Source organism: Oncorhynchus mykiss, chromosome 8 (assembly GCF_057628025.1).
Source record: "Oncorhynchus mykiss isolate SJ-2025 chromosome 8, ASM5762802v1, whole genome shotgun sequence".
NCBI classification, from domain to species: Eukaryota; Metazoa; Chordata; class Actinopteri; order Salmoniformes; family Salmonidae; genus Oncorhynchus; species Oncorhynchus mykiss.
The window spans coordinates 83191803-83206199 of record NC_143029.1 but is presented as its reverse complement, the minus strand read 5'-3'; the positions used below and the strand labels follow the sequence as shown (position 1 = coordinate 83206199).

General features: G+C 43.6%; 1 protein-coding gene across 32 annotated transcripts in view; it reads right to left on the bottom strand.

Moving 5' to 3' along the window:
* Positions 1 to 1444: 1444 nt before the first annotated feature.
* Positions 1445 to 14397, bottom strand: part of LOC110530753 (rho GTPase-activating protein 12) — a 121671-nt gene continuing 108718 nt past the window's right edge. For all 32 annotated transcript variants that reach the window (XM_036986464.2, XM_036986466.2, XM_036986462.2 and 29 more), the window contains 8 exons: positions 12022 to 12120; positions 11694 to 11796; positions 11357 to 11476; positions 11022 to 11120; positions 7170 to 7247; positions 4937 to 5071; positions 4479 to 4584; positions 1445 to 3174 (listed from right to left, as the gene is read on the bottom strand). In XM_036986464.2, the coding sequence (XP_036842359.2) occupies positions 3003 to 3174; positions 4479 to 4584; positions 4937 to 5071; positions 7170 to 7247; positions 11022 to 11120; positions 11357 to 11476; positions 11694 to 11796; positions 12022 to 12120 (912 nt within the window). In that variant the 3' untranslated portion in view covers positions 1445 to 3002. The remainder of the gene's footprint in view (positions 3175 to 4478; positions 4585 to 4936; positions 5072 to 7169; positions 7248 to 11021; positions 11121 to 11356; positions 11477 to 11693; positions 11797 to 12021; positions 12121 to 14397) is intronic.

Genomic DNA, 14397 nt, shown 5'->3' with positions numbered 1-14397 from the left:
CAGGAAAAATTCCTGACAGAATTGAGAGAAAATCTGCATTTATTCATCAAATGTTGTATCTACAGTATAATGTTGTATCTACTATATGTTGTATCTACAGTATAATGTTGTATCTACTATATGTTGTATCTACAGTATAATGTTGTATCTACTATATGTTGTATCTACAGTATAATGTTGTATCTACAGTATAATGTTGTATCTACTATATGTTGTATCTACAGTATAATGTTGTATCTACTATATGTTGTATCTACAGTATAATGTTGTATCTACTATATGTTGTATCTACAGTATAATGTTGTATCTACTATATGTTGTATCTACAGTATAATGTTGTATCTACAGTATAATGTTGTATCTACAGTATAATGTTGTATCTACAGTATAATGTTGTATCTACTATATGTTGTATCTACAGTATAATGTTGTATCTACTATATGTTGTATCTACAGTATAATGTTGTAGCTACAGTATAATGTTGTATCTACTATATGTTGTATCTACAGTATAATGTTGTATCTACTATATGTTGTATCTACAGTATAATGTTGTATCTACTATATGTTGTATCTACAGTATAATGTTGTATCTACAGTATAATGTTGTATCTACTATATGTTGTATCTACAGTATAATGTTGTATCTACTATATGTTGTATCTACAGTATAATGTTGTATCTACTATATGTTGTATCTACAGTATAATGTTGTATCTACAGTATAATGTTGTATCTACAGTATAATGTTGTATCTACTATATGTTGTATCTACAGTATAATGTTGTATCTACAGTATAATGTTGTATCTACAGTATAATGTTGTATCTACAGTATAATGTTGTATCTACAGTATAATGTTGTATCTACTATATGTTGTATCTACAGTATAATGTTGTATCTACAGTATAATGTTGTATCTACAGTATAATGTTGTATCTACAGTATAATGTTGTATCTACAGTATAATGTTGTATCTACAGTATAATGTTGTATCTACTATATGTTGTATCTACAGTATAATGTTGTATCTACAGTATAATGTTGTATCTACAGTATAAGTATAAGTGTATTTCAAGGACTGAACTTGTACTGATATTCATTTGCCTTTTGGTATTAATGTGGTATTACATCAAGAAAATGTATTCAAATCATTAGTTAAGTCAGTAAACAAAGAGTTTCATGACATTTTGTATCCCAAAAGGTCAAGTAGAAATTTGCTGTCTCAGCAAAAAGGAATATCATAAAATCCAGTGTCAACAAGCCCTACCAGAAAGACCATTGTGTTGTTTTCATTGATGGTGGAAATGGGTGCACGTTTTTCATTGATGGTATCAGTGCTCACGTGTGTGTGTGTGTGTGTGTGTGTGTGTGTGTGTGTGTGTGTGTGTGTGTGTGTGTGTGTGTGTGTGTGTCAGACAGAGGAGAAAACAAGTGACACGAGTTTTACAGGGTCTCAATGGAGGCCTTTATTCCAATTAGACAAAGAAGTCATGAACAGCAGTTAGTTTGGAAAATAATTACATTCAGAATGTGTCATTTACCCACAACTCAGGTAAACTTCCACAACCCCAGGTCATATAGTAAGTAGTTCTTGGGTTGCTAAATTACATTAATTTCCCCCAAATTCCCCAGGTTTTCCAGAAATCCTGGTTGGAATGTTCCCTGGATCAGGAGTGAATATGCAGAATATCCAGGGAATTCTCCCAACAGTGATTTGGGGAAAATCTGGGAATTTTAGGAAAGTTAACGGAATTTTTCAACCCCAAATTATTATTTTAGATTTTCTTTTACACAATCAGTCTACGTTATGGAACGAATCTTAATACGTTAGTGATTGTTTCCCCAAGTTTCTACCGCTCACCGTCAAGACATAATTACTATCAAACATCTGTACAACATATTTCCAGTCAGTCAATCCCCCGTCCACACACCACACACACACACACAAACACACAAACACACAGAGGTGCGTCCAAAATGTTACCCTGTTCATTCCCTTTATAGTGCACTACCTTTGATCAGAGCTCTGGTTAAAAGTAGTGTACTACAAAGGGAATAGGGAGCCATTTGACACAACACACTACAGCTGTACATATTATTAATGGTTGTCTTATTCACCACCAGAGGACCAGTTCTGTATTTTCAAGTTTGAAATCTGACTGATTGGAGAAGATTTCTTCTGAAAACCAGAGAAGCAGAATAGTTTTGGTACGATGGCTGAAGTAACACCATGAGTCGGTGGCCTGCGTCCCAAAATGGCACCCTATTCCCTACATAGTGCACTACCTTTGGCCAGAAGTAGTGCACTTCATAGTGAGTAGTGAGCCACGTCAGACACAGCCAGTGTGTAGAACGGACTGCTTCACTGAGGAGAGAGAGTCTGTACTTTAGAGGAGGGGGATCATTTACGATGGTCAAAGTAATCCTGTGAATGGACAGTCAGGATTGGATGTTGGCTTGTGCAGAATGTCCCACAAAGCAGCCATGGAGAGAGGAGCAGGAGGGGAAAGCATCTTCCATGTTGGCTGCTAAGAGTCTCAACTTGGGTTTATTGGTTGTGTATAATAAGTCCTTGTTTTACAGGTTTGGTTGGCGGGAGATGGATTCTGAGGCGTGAATGACTTCGGGTTAGAGGGAGGTGAGTTGGACCGGTCTCTCCTGGGTTGTGTTTAGAGCTCTGCATTGTCATGGTGGTGATGGTGTTCAGAGAGGAGGCCTGGGTTGGAGTCATTACAGCACGTTACAAAGTATTTGACCACGTAAAACAAGTGTTTCTTATTGGACAAGTTCACGTAGTCCCTCCGTTTCATCCCGTTAGCTTCCGTGTCGTTTCTAGTGAACATCACCTCCCGTCTCTACCAGTGTAGGGTGAAGTTGCACCTAGACGCTGATCTTGGGTCGGTTTAGCATTTCCTCCACTAATGGTTAAGGTTATGATTGGGTGGGAAGGGAAACTGATCCTAGATCTGTACCCAGGGGAAAGGTCACCCCTTTGGTGTCTACCTAAAGATGCCCTCGTACTCCAGCAGGATAAGCTCTACTATCTGGTTCTGATAGACCATGTGGACCGCCATGTTCCACGTCTCTGTCTCGGGTCTGAGGAGGGTGGGGCCGAACACTATGGCCACGCTCTGGGTCGTCATACGGTTTTCCTCGCTGTGGTCAATTACCCTGAGGACAGAGAGAGGGGCATTATAGCTAACAGCTATATCATTATATATGGACAGAGAGAGGGGCATTATAGCTAACAGCTATATCATTATATATGGACAGAGAGAGGGGCATTATAGCTAACAGCTATATCATTATATATGGACAGAGAGAGGAGCATTATAGCTAACAGCTATATCATTATATATGGACAGAGAGAGGGGCATTATAGCTAACAGCTATATCATTATATATGGACAGAGAGAGGAGCATTATAGTTAACAGCTATATCATTATATATGGACAGAGAGAGGAGCATTATAGTTAACAGCTATATCATTATATATGGACAGAGAGAGGAGCATTATAGCTAACAGCTATATCATTATATATGGACAGAGAGAGGAGCATTATAGTTAACAGCTATATCATTATATATGGACAGAGAGAGGAGCATTATAGCTAACAGCTATATCATTATATATGGACAGAGAGAGGAGCATTATAGCTAACAGCTATATCATTATATATGGACAGAGAGAGGGGCATTATAGCTAACAGCTATATCATTATATATGGACAGAGAGAGGAGCATTATAGTTAACAGCTATATCATTATATATGGACAGAGAGAGGAGCATTATAGCTAACAGCTATATCATTATATATGGACAGAGAGAGGGGCATTATAGCTAACAGCTATATCATTATATATGGACAGAGAGAGGGGCATTATAGTTAACAGCTATATCATTATATATGGACAGAGAGAGGGGCATTATAGCTAACAGCTATATCATTATATATGGACAGAGAGAGGGGCATTATAGCTAACAGCTATATCATTATATATGGACAGAGAGAGGGGCATTATAGCTAACAGCTATATCATTATAGAAGTAATATCATATTTAGTGAGGGAAAAAAGTATTTGATCCCCTGCTGATTTTGTACGTTTGCCCACTGACAAAGAAATTATCAGTCTATAATTAATGGTAGGTTTATTTGAACAGTGAGAGACAGAATAACAACAAAACAAATCCAGAAAAACGCATGTCAGAAGTGTTCTAAATTGATTTGCATTGCGTTTGCACCACCAGGCTACCCTGCCGCCCCAGGCATTTAACCAGGCAGGTCAATTAAGAACAACTTCATATTTACATTGAGAGCAAGAGGCTCTAGCATTGAACTTTACATAAATATATTTGGAAAACCTGGGAATTTGGGGAAAGTTAAAAGGATTTTGCAACCCAGTGTCTCAAAATGAATGAGGCTAACACAATGAGACTATATTGTCATTTAGTTAACTGTGCAGGTTGACTAACCTCCTGAGGTGTTTGAAGAGGACCTGCATAGTGTCCTGATTGGGTTTTGGCAACTGTTTGACCCGCTCCCTGATGGACTGGACACGCTGCTTGTTGTCTGGGATCTCTGTTGAGCAGGAACAGGAACAGGAATACTGAATACTGTAGCAAAACGCTTTGCAACCGATAAAGAAAAAAAGCTTCTCTCATTGGACAACTTCAGCTTGTCCCTTCCTGTTTAGCAGGAAGAACAACAACACATTGGGTGAGTCCCATTTCCTAATCTTTAATGTGATGTAGCGCCCCCCAGTGGATACATTTAACATTTACTACATTCAGTAGTACAGAAGTAGAAATACAGATGGACGCTAATACAACATGAAGTAAAGAATTCAACTATTAAAATGGAGTAGCCAGGATGTGTATTTACTGTTGTTACTGTCCTCATAATAAAACCAATGGGATTATTATGTACTCACTGATGGAGTTGACAAAGTCATGGAATAATCCATATGTGAAGAGGGGTTCAGGCAGCTCTCTGAAGAACATCTTCAACGCTCCTGTAATCACATGGATGTCCTCCCACTTCCCTTCCTCCAGGTTCACCTTCTCATCTACACACACACACACACGGTTATTCAGTGTCCTTCAGGTCCATGCATACTCAGGCTGTCAGTATACAGAAAGAGGGGACAGTAGCAGTGGCATGATCAAATCAAAGTTTATTTGTCACGTAAGCCGAATTAAACACCTTACAGTGAAATGCTTACTTACAAGCTCTAACCAACAGTGCAATGTTTAAGTAAAGAATACGTATTAGGAAAACAATAGATAGAACAAGGAAATACATATATTTTTGTAAACAATAAAAAGACAGTGAAAATAACAGTAGCAAGGCAATAATGGGGGAGGGGGGGGCACACAATGTAAATAGTCCGGGTAGCCATTTCATTACCTGTTCAGGAGTCTTATGGCTCATGGCCACAGACCTGAGTGCTATGGGTCTGTAGTCATTTAGGCAGTTTATCTTAGTGTTCTGGGGCACAGGGACTATGGTGGTCTGCTTGAAACATGTTGGTATTACAGACTCAATCAGGGACATGTTGAAAATGTCAGTGAAGACACCTCGCAAATGCCCAGATCACACGTCCTGGTAATCCGTCTGGCCCAGCGGCCTTGTGAATGTTGACCTGTATAAAAGTCTTACTCACGTCGGCTACGGAGAATGTGATCACACAGTCGCCCGGAACAGCTGATGCTCTCATGCATGCCTCAGTGTTGATTTCCTCAAAGCGAGCATAAAAGTGATTTAGCACGTCTGGTAGGCTCATGTCACTGGGCAGCTCGAGGCTGTGCTTCCTTTGTAGTCTGTAATTGTTTGCAGGCTCTGCCATATAAGACGAGCGTTGGAGCCGGTGTAGTGTGATTCAATCTTAGCCCTGTATTGGCGTTTTACCTGTTTGATGGTTCGTCGGAGGGCAAAGAAGGATTTCTTATAAGCTTCTGGGTTAGAGTCCCGCACCTTGAAAGCTCTACCCTTTAGCTCAGTGCGAATGTTGCCTGTAATCCATGGCTTCTGGTTGGGGTATGTATGTACAGTCACTCTGGGGACGACGTCCTCAATGCACTTATTGATAAAGCCAGTGACTGATGTGTTGTACTCCTCAATGTCATTGGAAGAATCCCGGAACATGTTTCAGTCTGTGATAGCAAAGCAGTCCTGTAGTTTAGCATCTGCTTCATCTGACCACTTTTTTTATAGACTGAGTCACAGGTGCTTCCTGCTTTAATTTTTAATTGTAAGCAGGAATCAGGAGGATGGAATTATGGTCAGACTTGCCAAATGGAGGGCGAGGGAAAGATTTGTACACATCTCTGTGTGTGGAGTACAGGTGATCTAGAATTGTTTTCCCTCTGGTTGCACATTTAACATGTTGATAGAAATTCAGTAAAACTGATTTAAGTTTCCCTGCATTAAAGTCCCTGGCCACTAGGAGCGCTACCTCTGGGTGAGAGGTTTCCTGTTTGCTTATTTCCTTATACAGCTGACTGAGTGCGGTCTTAGTGCCAGCATCCGGCTGTGGTGGTAAATAAACAGCCTCAAAAAATACAGATGAAAACTGTCTTGGCAAATAGTGTGGTCTACAGCTTATCATGAAATACTCTACTTCAGGCGGGCAAAATCTATATTACAGTTTTTGATGTCCCTTTGGTAGGATACTTGTGATCGTACCTCTTCTAATTTATTGTCCAATGATAGTACGTTGGCAAGTAATACTGATGGTAAAGGCAGATTTCCCACTCGCCGTCGGTGGATCCTTACGAGGCACCCCGCCCTGTGTCCTCTATACCTGTGTCTCTTTCTCTTGACAATGACGGGGATGTCGGCCTTGTCGGGTGTCTGAAGTACATCCTGTGAGTTCTGCTTGTTGAGGAAAAAATCTTTGTCTAATCCGAGGTGACTGATCGCTGTCCTGATATCCAGAGGCTCTTTTTTGGCGTAAGACACGATGTCAGAAACATTATGTACAAAATAAGAAATAACTCGAAAAAAAAACACATAATAACACAATTGGTTAGGCGCCCGTAAAACTGCTGCCATTTCTTCTGACCATTTTCTATTGACAGTGACGAGAGAGTGAAGAGAGAGGACAGTAGTATCAGTAGTACCTACCATGATTGACAGTGAAGAGAGAGGACAGTAACACCTACCATGATTGACAGCGAAGCGTAGTTTCTGGATGACAGCCAGGTTCCCACTCACTCTGTACAGCCCATCCACATTCAGAGCTTCAGACAGAGGAACACAGAAGAGCACCATCACACAACCATTCACAGTTTTATAAAGGAGATGGACGTTCTGATACCCTTACATATTTAGTTACTGTGTTTCATAGGACATGTGATCCAAGATGGCGTAGCAGTCAGACGTCTCTTTGTCCTCGTCTTGTCCCATGTATATATCTTCTCATAGATTTTTTCTTAGCATATATTTTTTATTTTTCAACTTCAACATACTCTCCTGCAATCTGCCTCACCAAATGCGGTATGGATCTGCTATTTCTTTACTTCTGAACCAGAACCCCAACAGAAGCTAACCAGCTAACTAGCTTGTAGCCAGCTAGCGGTCATCAGCTACCATTAGCCCGGACAACTCTCGCCAGTCTGCACAGCGCGACTCAAACCAGAGCAAATCGGACGTATTTTTCTCCATATCTCCGGATTCCTACCGCAAGCTCTGAACCTTTTCACCTGGATTATCGCAGCTAGCTAGCTGCTATCCGAGTGGCCACTCCTGGCAAATGTCTCTGTCCCAAAACAAGAACCAATTAGCCTGGAGCTAGCCTTGCTAGGCCCATCTTCCGGCTAGCCGAAGAGGTCCATCAGCCACTCCTTGGGCTACAATACCTATTTTGCCAATCAGCCTAGACCCCCGCCGACCCATCACGACTGGACTACCGACGTAATTCACCCAAGGGGGTTTATCAACGGGCTCCTCCTTCACGACGTCCCCTGAATGCCCATCTGCTAGCCGTGGCCCGCTAGCTTTATAGAGCATATCGGACTGTTAGCTTAAGAGGCCCATCGGACTAATTCTTTGGCCATTATACCTATTCTGCCAATTGGCTTGGACCCTTTTACCACACGGAGCCCTGCTGATCCACGACGACTGGTCTGCAGACGTAACAGCACGAGGGGGCTACAAGAGACTTTCTTCCTTCGAGACGTCCCTCTAAGGCCCTTCTGCTAGCCCCGACCCGCTAGCTGTCTGAATCGCCATGTCTCCGGCCCGAGCCACTCACTGGACCCCTATGATCACTCAGCTACACATGCCTCTCCCTAATATCAATATGCCTTGTCCATTGCTGTCTTGGTTAGTAATTATCGCCTTATTTCACTAGAGCCTCTAGCCCTGCTCAATACGCCTTAGTTAACTCTTTAGTTCCACCTCCCACACATGCGGTGACCTCACCTGGTTTAAATTATGTTTATAGGGACATTATCTCTCCCAGTTCTTATAGCCTTTAGCTGTATCCTTATCCTACTTTTCCTCTGTTAGTCTGGTGATGTAGAGGTGAATCCAGGCCCTGCAGTGCCATTCCCCAGGCGCTCTCATTTCTTGACTTCTGTAACTGTAAAAGCCTTGGTTTCATGCATGTTAACATTAGAAGCCTCCTCCCTAAATTTGTTTTATTCACTGACTTAGCACACTGCCAACCTGTGTCTGAATCCTGGCTTAGGAAGACCCCCAAAAACCCTGAAATTTCCATCCCCAACTATAACATTTTCCGACAAGATAGAGCTGCCAAAGGGGGCGGAGTTGCAATGTACTGCAGAGACAGCTAACAGAGTTCTGTCTTACTATCCAGGTCTGTGCCCAAACAATATGAGCTCCTACTTTCAAAAATCCACCTTTCCAGAAACAAGTCTCTCACCGTTGCCGCTTGCTATAGACCACCTTCTGCCCCCAGCTGTGCCCTGGACACCATATGTGAATTGATTGCCCCCCATCTTTCTTCAGAGCTCGTGCTGTTAGGTAACTTAAACTTGGACATGCTTAATACCCCGGCCATCCTATAATCTAAACTTGATGCCCTCAATCTAACTCAAATTATCAATGAACCTACCAGGTACAACCCCAAATCAGTTAACACAGGCACCCTCATAGATATTATCCTAACCAACCTGCCCTCCAAATACACCTCTGCTGTCTTCAACCAGAATCTCAGTGATCACTGCCTGCGTCCGTAATGTGTCTGGGGTCAAACGACCACCGCTCATCACTGTCAAACGGCCATGCTTTCCACCTGGCTACCCCGCTATAAAATCTGGTTTCCCGAGCTGGTCATCGGTGCATCTCAGCCACGCTCAAGGTCCTAAACAATTTCATAACTGCCATCAATAAGAGACAATACTGTGCAGCCGTATTCATCGACCTGGCCAAGGCTTTCGACTCTGTCAATCACCACATTCTTATCGGCAGACTCAACAGCCTTGATTTCTCAAATGTTTGCCTTGCCTGGTTCACCAACTACTTCTCAGACAGAGTTCAGTGTGTCAAAACGGAGGGCCTGTTGTCTGGACTTCTGGCAGTCTCAATGGGGTACCACAGGGTTCAATTCTCGGGACGACTCTTTTCTCTGTATACATCAATGAAGTCGCTAATGCTGCTGGTGATTCCCTGATCCACCTCTATGCAGAACGCACCATTCTGTATACTTCTGGCCCTTCTATGGAAACTGTGTTAACTAACCTCCAAACGAGCTTCAATGACATACAACTCTCCTTCTGTGGCCTCCAACTGCTCTTAAATGCAAGTAAAACTAAATGCATGTTCTTCAACCAATCGCTGCCCACACCTGCCCGCCCATCATCACTACTCAGGGCGGTTCTGACCTAGAATATGTGGACAACTACAAATACCTAGGTGTCTGGTTACTGTAAACTCTCCTTCCAGACTCACATTAAGCATCTCCAATCCAAAACCAAATCTAGCATCAGCTTCCTATTTCGCAACTAAGCGTCCTTCACTCACGCTGCCAAACATATGCTCATAAAATGGACTATCCTACCGATCCTTGACTTCGGTGATGTCATTTACAAAATAGCCTCCAACACTATACTCAGCAAATTGGATGCAGTCTATCACAGAGCCATCCGTTTTGTCACCAAAGCCCCATACACAACCCACCACTGCGACCTGTATGCTCTCGTTGGCTGGCCCTCGCTTCATATTCGTCGCCAAACCCACTGGCTCCAGGTCATCTATAAGTCTTTGCTAGGTAAAGCCCTGCCTTATCTCAGTTCACTGGTCACCATAGCAGCTCCAGCAGGTATATTTCACTCGTCACCCCCAAAGCCAATTCCTCCTTCGGCCGCCTTTCCTTTCAGTTCTCTGCTGCCAATGACTGGAACAAACTGCAAAAATCACTGAAGCTGGAGACTCATATCTCCCTCACTAGCTTTAAGCACCAGCTGTCAGAGCAGCTCACGGATCACTGCACCTGTACATAGCCCATCTGTAAATAGCCCATCCAACTACCTCATCCCCATACTGTTATCTATTTTATTTATTTTTGCTCCTTTGCACCCCAGTATCTCTACTTGTACACTCATCTTCTGCACATCTATCACTCCAGTGTTTAATTGCTATATTGTAATTACTTTACCACCATGGCCTATTTATTGCCTTACCTCCATTATCCTACCTCATTTGCATACACTGTATATAGTATTTTTCTACTATATTATTGACTGTATGTTTGTTTATTCCATGTGTAACTCTGTGTTGTTGTACTGCTTTACTTTATCTTGGCCAGGTCACAGTTGTAAATGATAACTTGTTCTCAACTGGCCTACCTGGTTAAATAAAGGTGGGGAAAACATGGTGATGGATACAGAGGGACACAGAAAGGATTTAAGGGCACCGACTGACGACCGAGCCGGGGCTCGAATCCCTGTTGCCAGGGTCAGACAACTGAGTCAGACATTCAACTCACCACACCACTGTTACAATGAGAGACAACTGAGTCAGACACATTCAGACGGGAGAAGCACACCTACCGTTGTTTTCCACGTGGTCGATGCACATCGTGACGAAGCTTGGCACGGCCGTGTTCTCTCTCTGACAGAGGTCACTCAGACTGCAGCCAAACACCTGGTCTAAGACACACAGACATCAACAGGGTTATTATTACAGAGGTCCAAAGTACTCCGCTACTGGAAAACAACAGGCCCTTTTCTGCTGACCGTCTGGTAACCGTCCAGGTTTCCCAGAAATCCAGGTTGGAAGCTTCTAGATGTTCTGTTTATTTCCTCTTCCAGCCTGGATTTCAGAAAAACCTGGGGATTCTGGGGAAGTTAACACAGTTCCCCAACCCTACAGCTCTTTGTAATACCTTTGATGTAGCCCTTGTCTCTGACTGTCTGCAGAGTGGGTCTACGTGTCAGGAACTTCTTCAGCTTGATTCTGGTCTTCTTGTTGTCCGACGCGTCCATACTGGTGGAACTCTTCATGGCTACAGACCAATGACAACGGGAGATGACTTAACAACCTGACACACATAGGGACAGTTTCCTGAACACAATTCAAGCCTAGTCCTGGACTAAAAATCTATTTTCTAGAGGTTCTCCATTGAGTGATCTTTTAGTCCTGGACTGCTGACCTATAATGATGAACAGAAACATCCTTAGTAGACAAAGAGGAGTGGTCTCAGACAGACATGATGCTCTGACCTCGGCTCTTCTTAGAGTCTCTGTGCTCTTTCTCCTTGTCTTGTTTCTCCGCTCCAGGAGACTCTGGCATGTCCTCCTCTATGGCCTCATCTGACTCCCAGGCCTACAGTAAGGCATGTAGCACACAGACAGACAGACAGAGACAGATGCACAAAGGAGACAGTCAAGAACACACAGAAACAGGTAGGCTACCTTTGGACTGGCCCAATGACTACACATGACAACTCTGCCACTTAGTGGATAGATGTGGAACTGCGGTACAAATCAGACGTGTGTGTGTGTGTGTGTGTGTGTGTGTGTGTGTGTGTGTGTGTGTGTCCAGACTCACGTGTGTGCTGATGGTGTCCATCAGTGCCCTGTACCAGTCATTGATGACGCCGTCGTTCTCTGACTGGATCAGCAGCTCTGTACTCTGATGGGTTTTCACCTGCAAAGAGAACAAGAAGTTTTATTTTTTATTGAATATTTAAAACATACAATCTACTTGCAGTGAAGCCGCTCAACAACTACATCACATTAGTCATCTAACAGAGTCCCACCCAGAGCGAAACACAGAAGCAACCAGGGTCAACACCCAGCTCAAGGGCACGTTGACAGATCTCCCAGAAGTTCAAAAACGGGGACCCGAAAGATCCCAAGATCCTCTAACAGTTCTCCAAGAGCTGCCCCTCATCCATGCAAGACCCCCCCCCCCGCCCCCCCCCCCACAGTTCCGAAAGAGCTGTTCCTCAACCATCAGAGACCCTCCACCACAGTTCCCAAAGAGCTGCCCCTCAACCATCCAAAATCCCCTCCCCAGTTCCCAAAGAGCTGCCCCTCAACCATCAGAGACCCTCCACCCCAGTTCCCAAAGAGCTGCTCCTCAACCATCCAAAATCCCCTTCCCAGTTCCCAAAGAGCTGCCCCTCAACCATCTGAGACCCTCCACCACAGTTCCCAAAGAGCTGCCCCTCAACCATCCAAAATCCCCACCCCAGTTCCCAAAGAGCTGCTCCTCAACCATCCAAAAATCCCCCCCCCCCAGTTCGCAAAGAGCTGCTCCTCAACAATCCAAGATCCCCCCCACAGTTCCCAAAGAGCTGCTCCTCAACCATCCAAAAATCCCCCCCCCCCCAGTTCGCAAAGAGCTGCTCCTCAACAATCCAAGATCCCCCCCCACAGTTCCCAAAGAGCTGCCCCTCAACCATCTGAGACCCTCCACCACAGTTCCCAAAGAGCTGCCCCTCAACCATCCGAGACCCCCCCCCAGTTCCCAAAGAGCTGCCCCTCAACCATCTGAGACCCTCCACCACAGTTCCCAAAGAGCTGCCCCTCAACCATCCGAGACCCCCCCACAGTTCGCAAAGAGCTGCCCCTCTACCAACCCGAGACCCCCCCACCAATATGTATTGACATTCATATTGCACTGTACAGTTTTACCTAAGGATTGGAGATCAATGAAACTGGGTATCAGTCCAAGATATTGGACCCAAGATATTTTAACCCAACGTCCCCCTCAGAGTTATCAGACTCCAAAACATCCACGCAGTATTGATTATCCTCTAGAATAGTCTTCAATACACATAGGTCGACAACAATAAGAGCTACGATGCTAATGCTAATGTGTCACTGAGTAGACTGATACCCCATGTCATTGATCCACATTCCATAGGTAAAGCTGTACAGTGAAATAAGTATGCCCCCAATGCAACTCTAAAGTATAATACAGCCAGTGTGATTTCAACACATTTTTTTTCAAATGAACAAATTGTCTTTTGTTGATTTTATATAACATTCCAACCTCGTTTAGCATGATCTATTAAATTATGGCATAATTCTACTATTTGAATTAATTTGCATAACACATCATGTTGATGATGTTTTACTGGTAATGGGGACATACGTAAATGTCAACAAAATAACCTTTTGGTCAGTGTGGTGTGTGTGTGTGTGGTCTTTATTTAACTAGGCAAGTCAGTTAAAGAACAAATTCTCATTTACAATGACGGCCTACCCCGGCCAAACCCGGACAACGCTGGGCCAATTGTGCGCCGCCCTAATCACGGCCGGATGTGATACAGCCTGGATTCGAACCAGGGACTGTAGTGATGCCTCTTGCACTGATATGAAGTGCCTTAGACTGCTGCATCCATGTGTGTGTGTGTTAACTATTTAACTGTACTAGAATGCTTAAAAGGTCACAATTTTTTTTTCATTCGTTATCGGTATCGTTTTTGGGGGGGGGGGGGGGGGGGCAAGGAAAATATTGGATATCGGTATCGGCCAAAAACACCTGCACGACATCTGCCTCAGGAAAACAGGCATTAGCTGTAAAAACACTGCTCCTCTGTGTCTTTCAAACTTACTTTTTGTTTTATTTTGACTTTAATTTTTTAAATCCTTCTTTCCCCTGCCCAGAAACTCCACTCCCACTCCACATCCCGACCCTCAGCCCATCTGCTGTCTCGACCTCTGAAAGATCGGCTATCAAAAGCCAACTGACATTTACTCCTGAGGTGCTGACCTGTTGTACCCTCTACAACCACTGTGATTATTATTTGACCCTGCAGGTTATCTATGAACACTTGAACATCTTGAAGAACAATCTGGCCTTAATGGCCACGTACTGTTATAATCTCCACCCGACACAGCCAGAAGAGGACTGGTTACCCCTCAGAGCCTGGTTCCTCTCTAGGTTTCTAATCTCCACCCGACACAGCCAGAA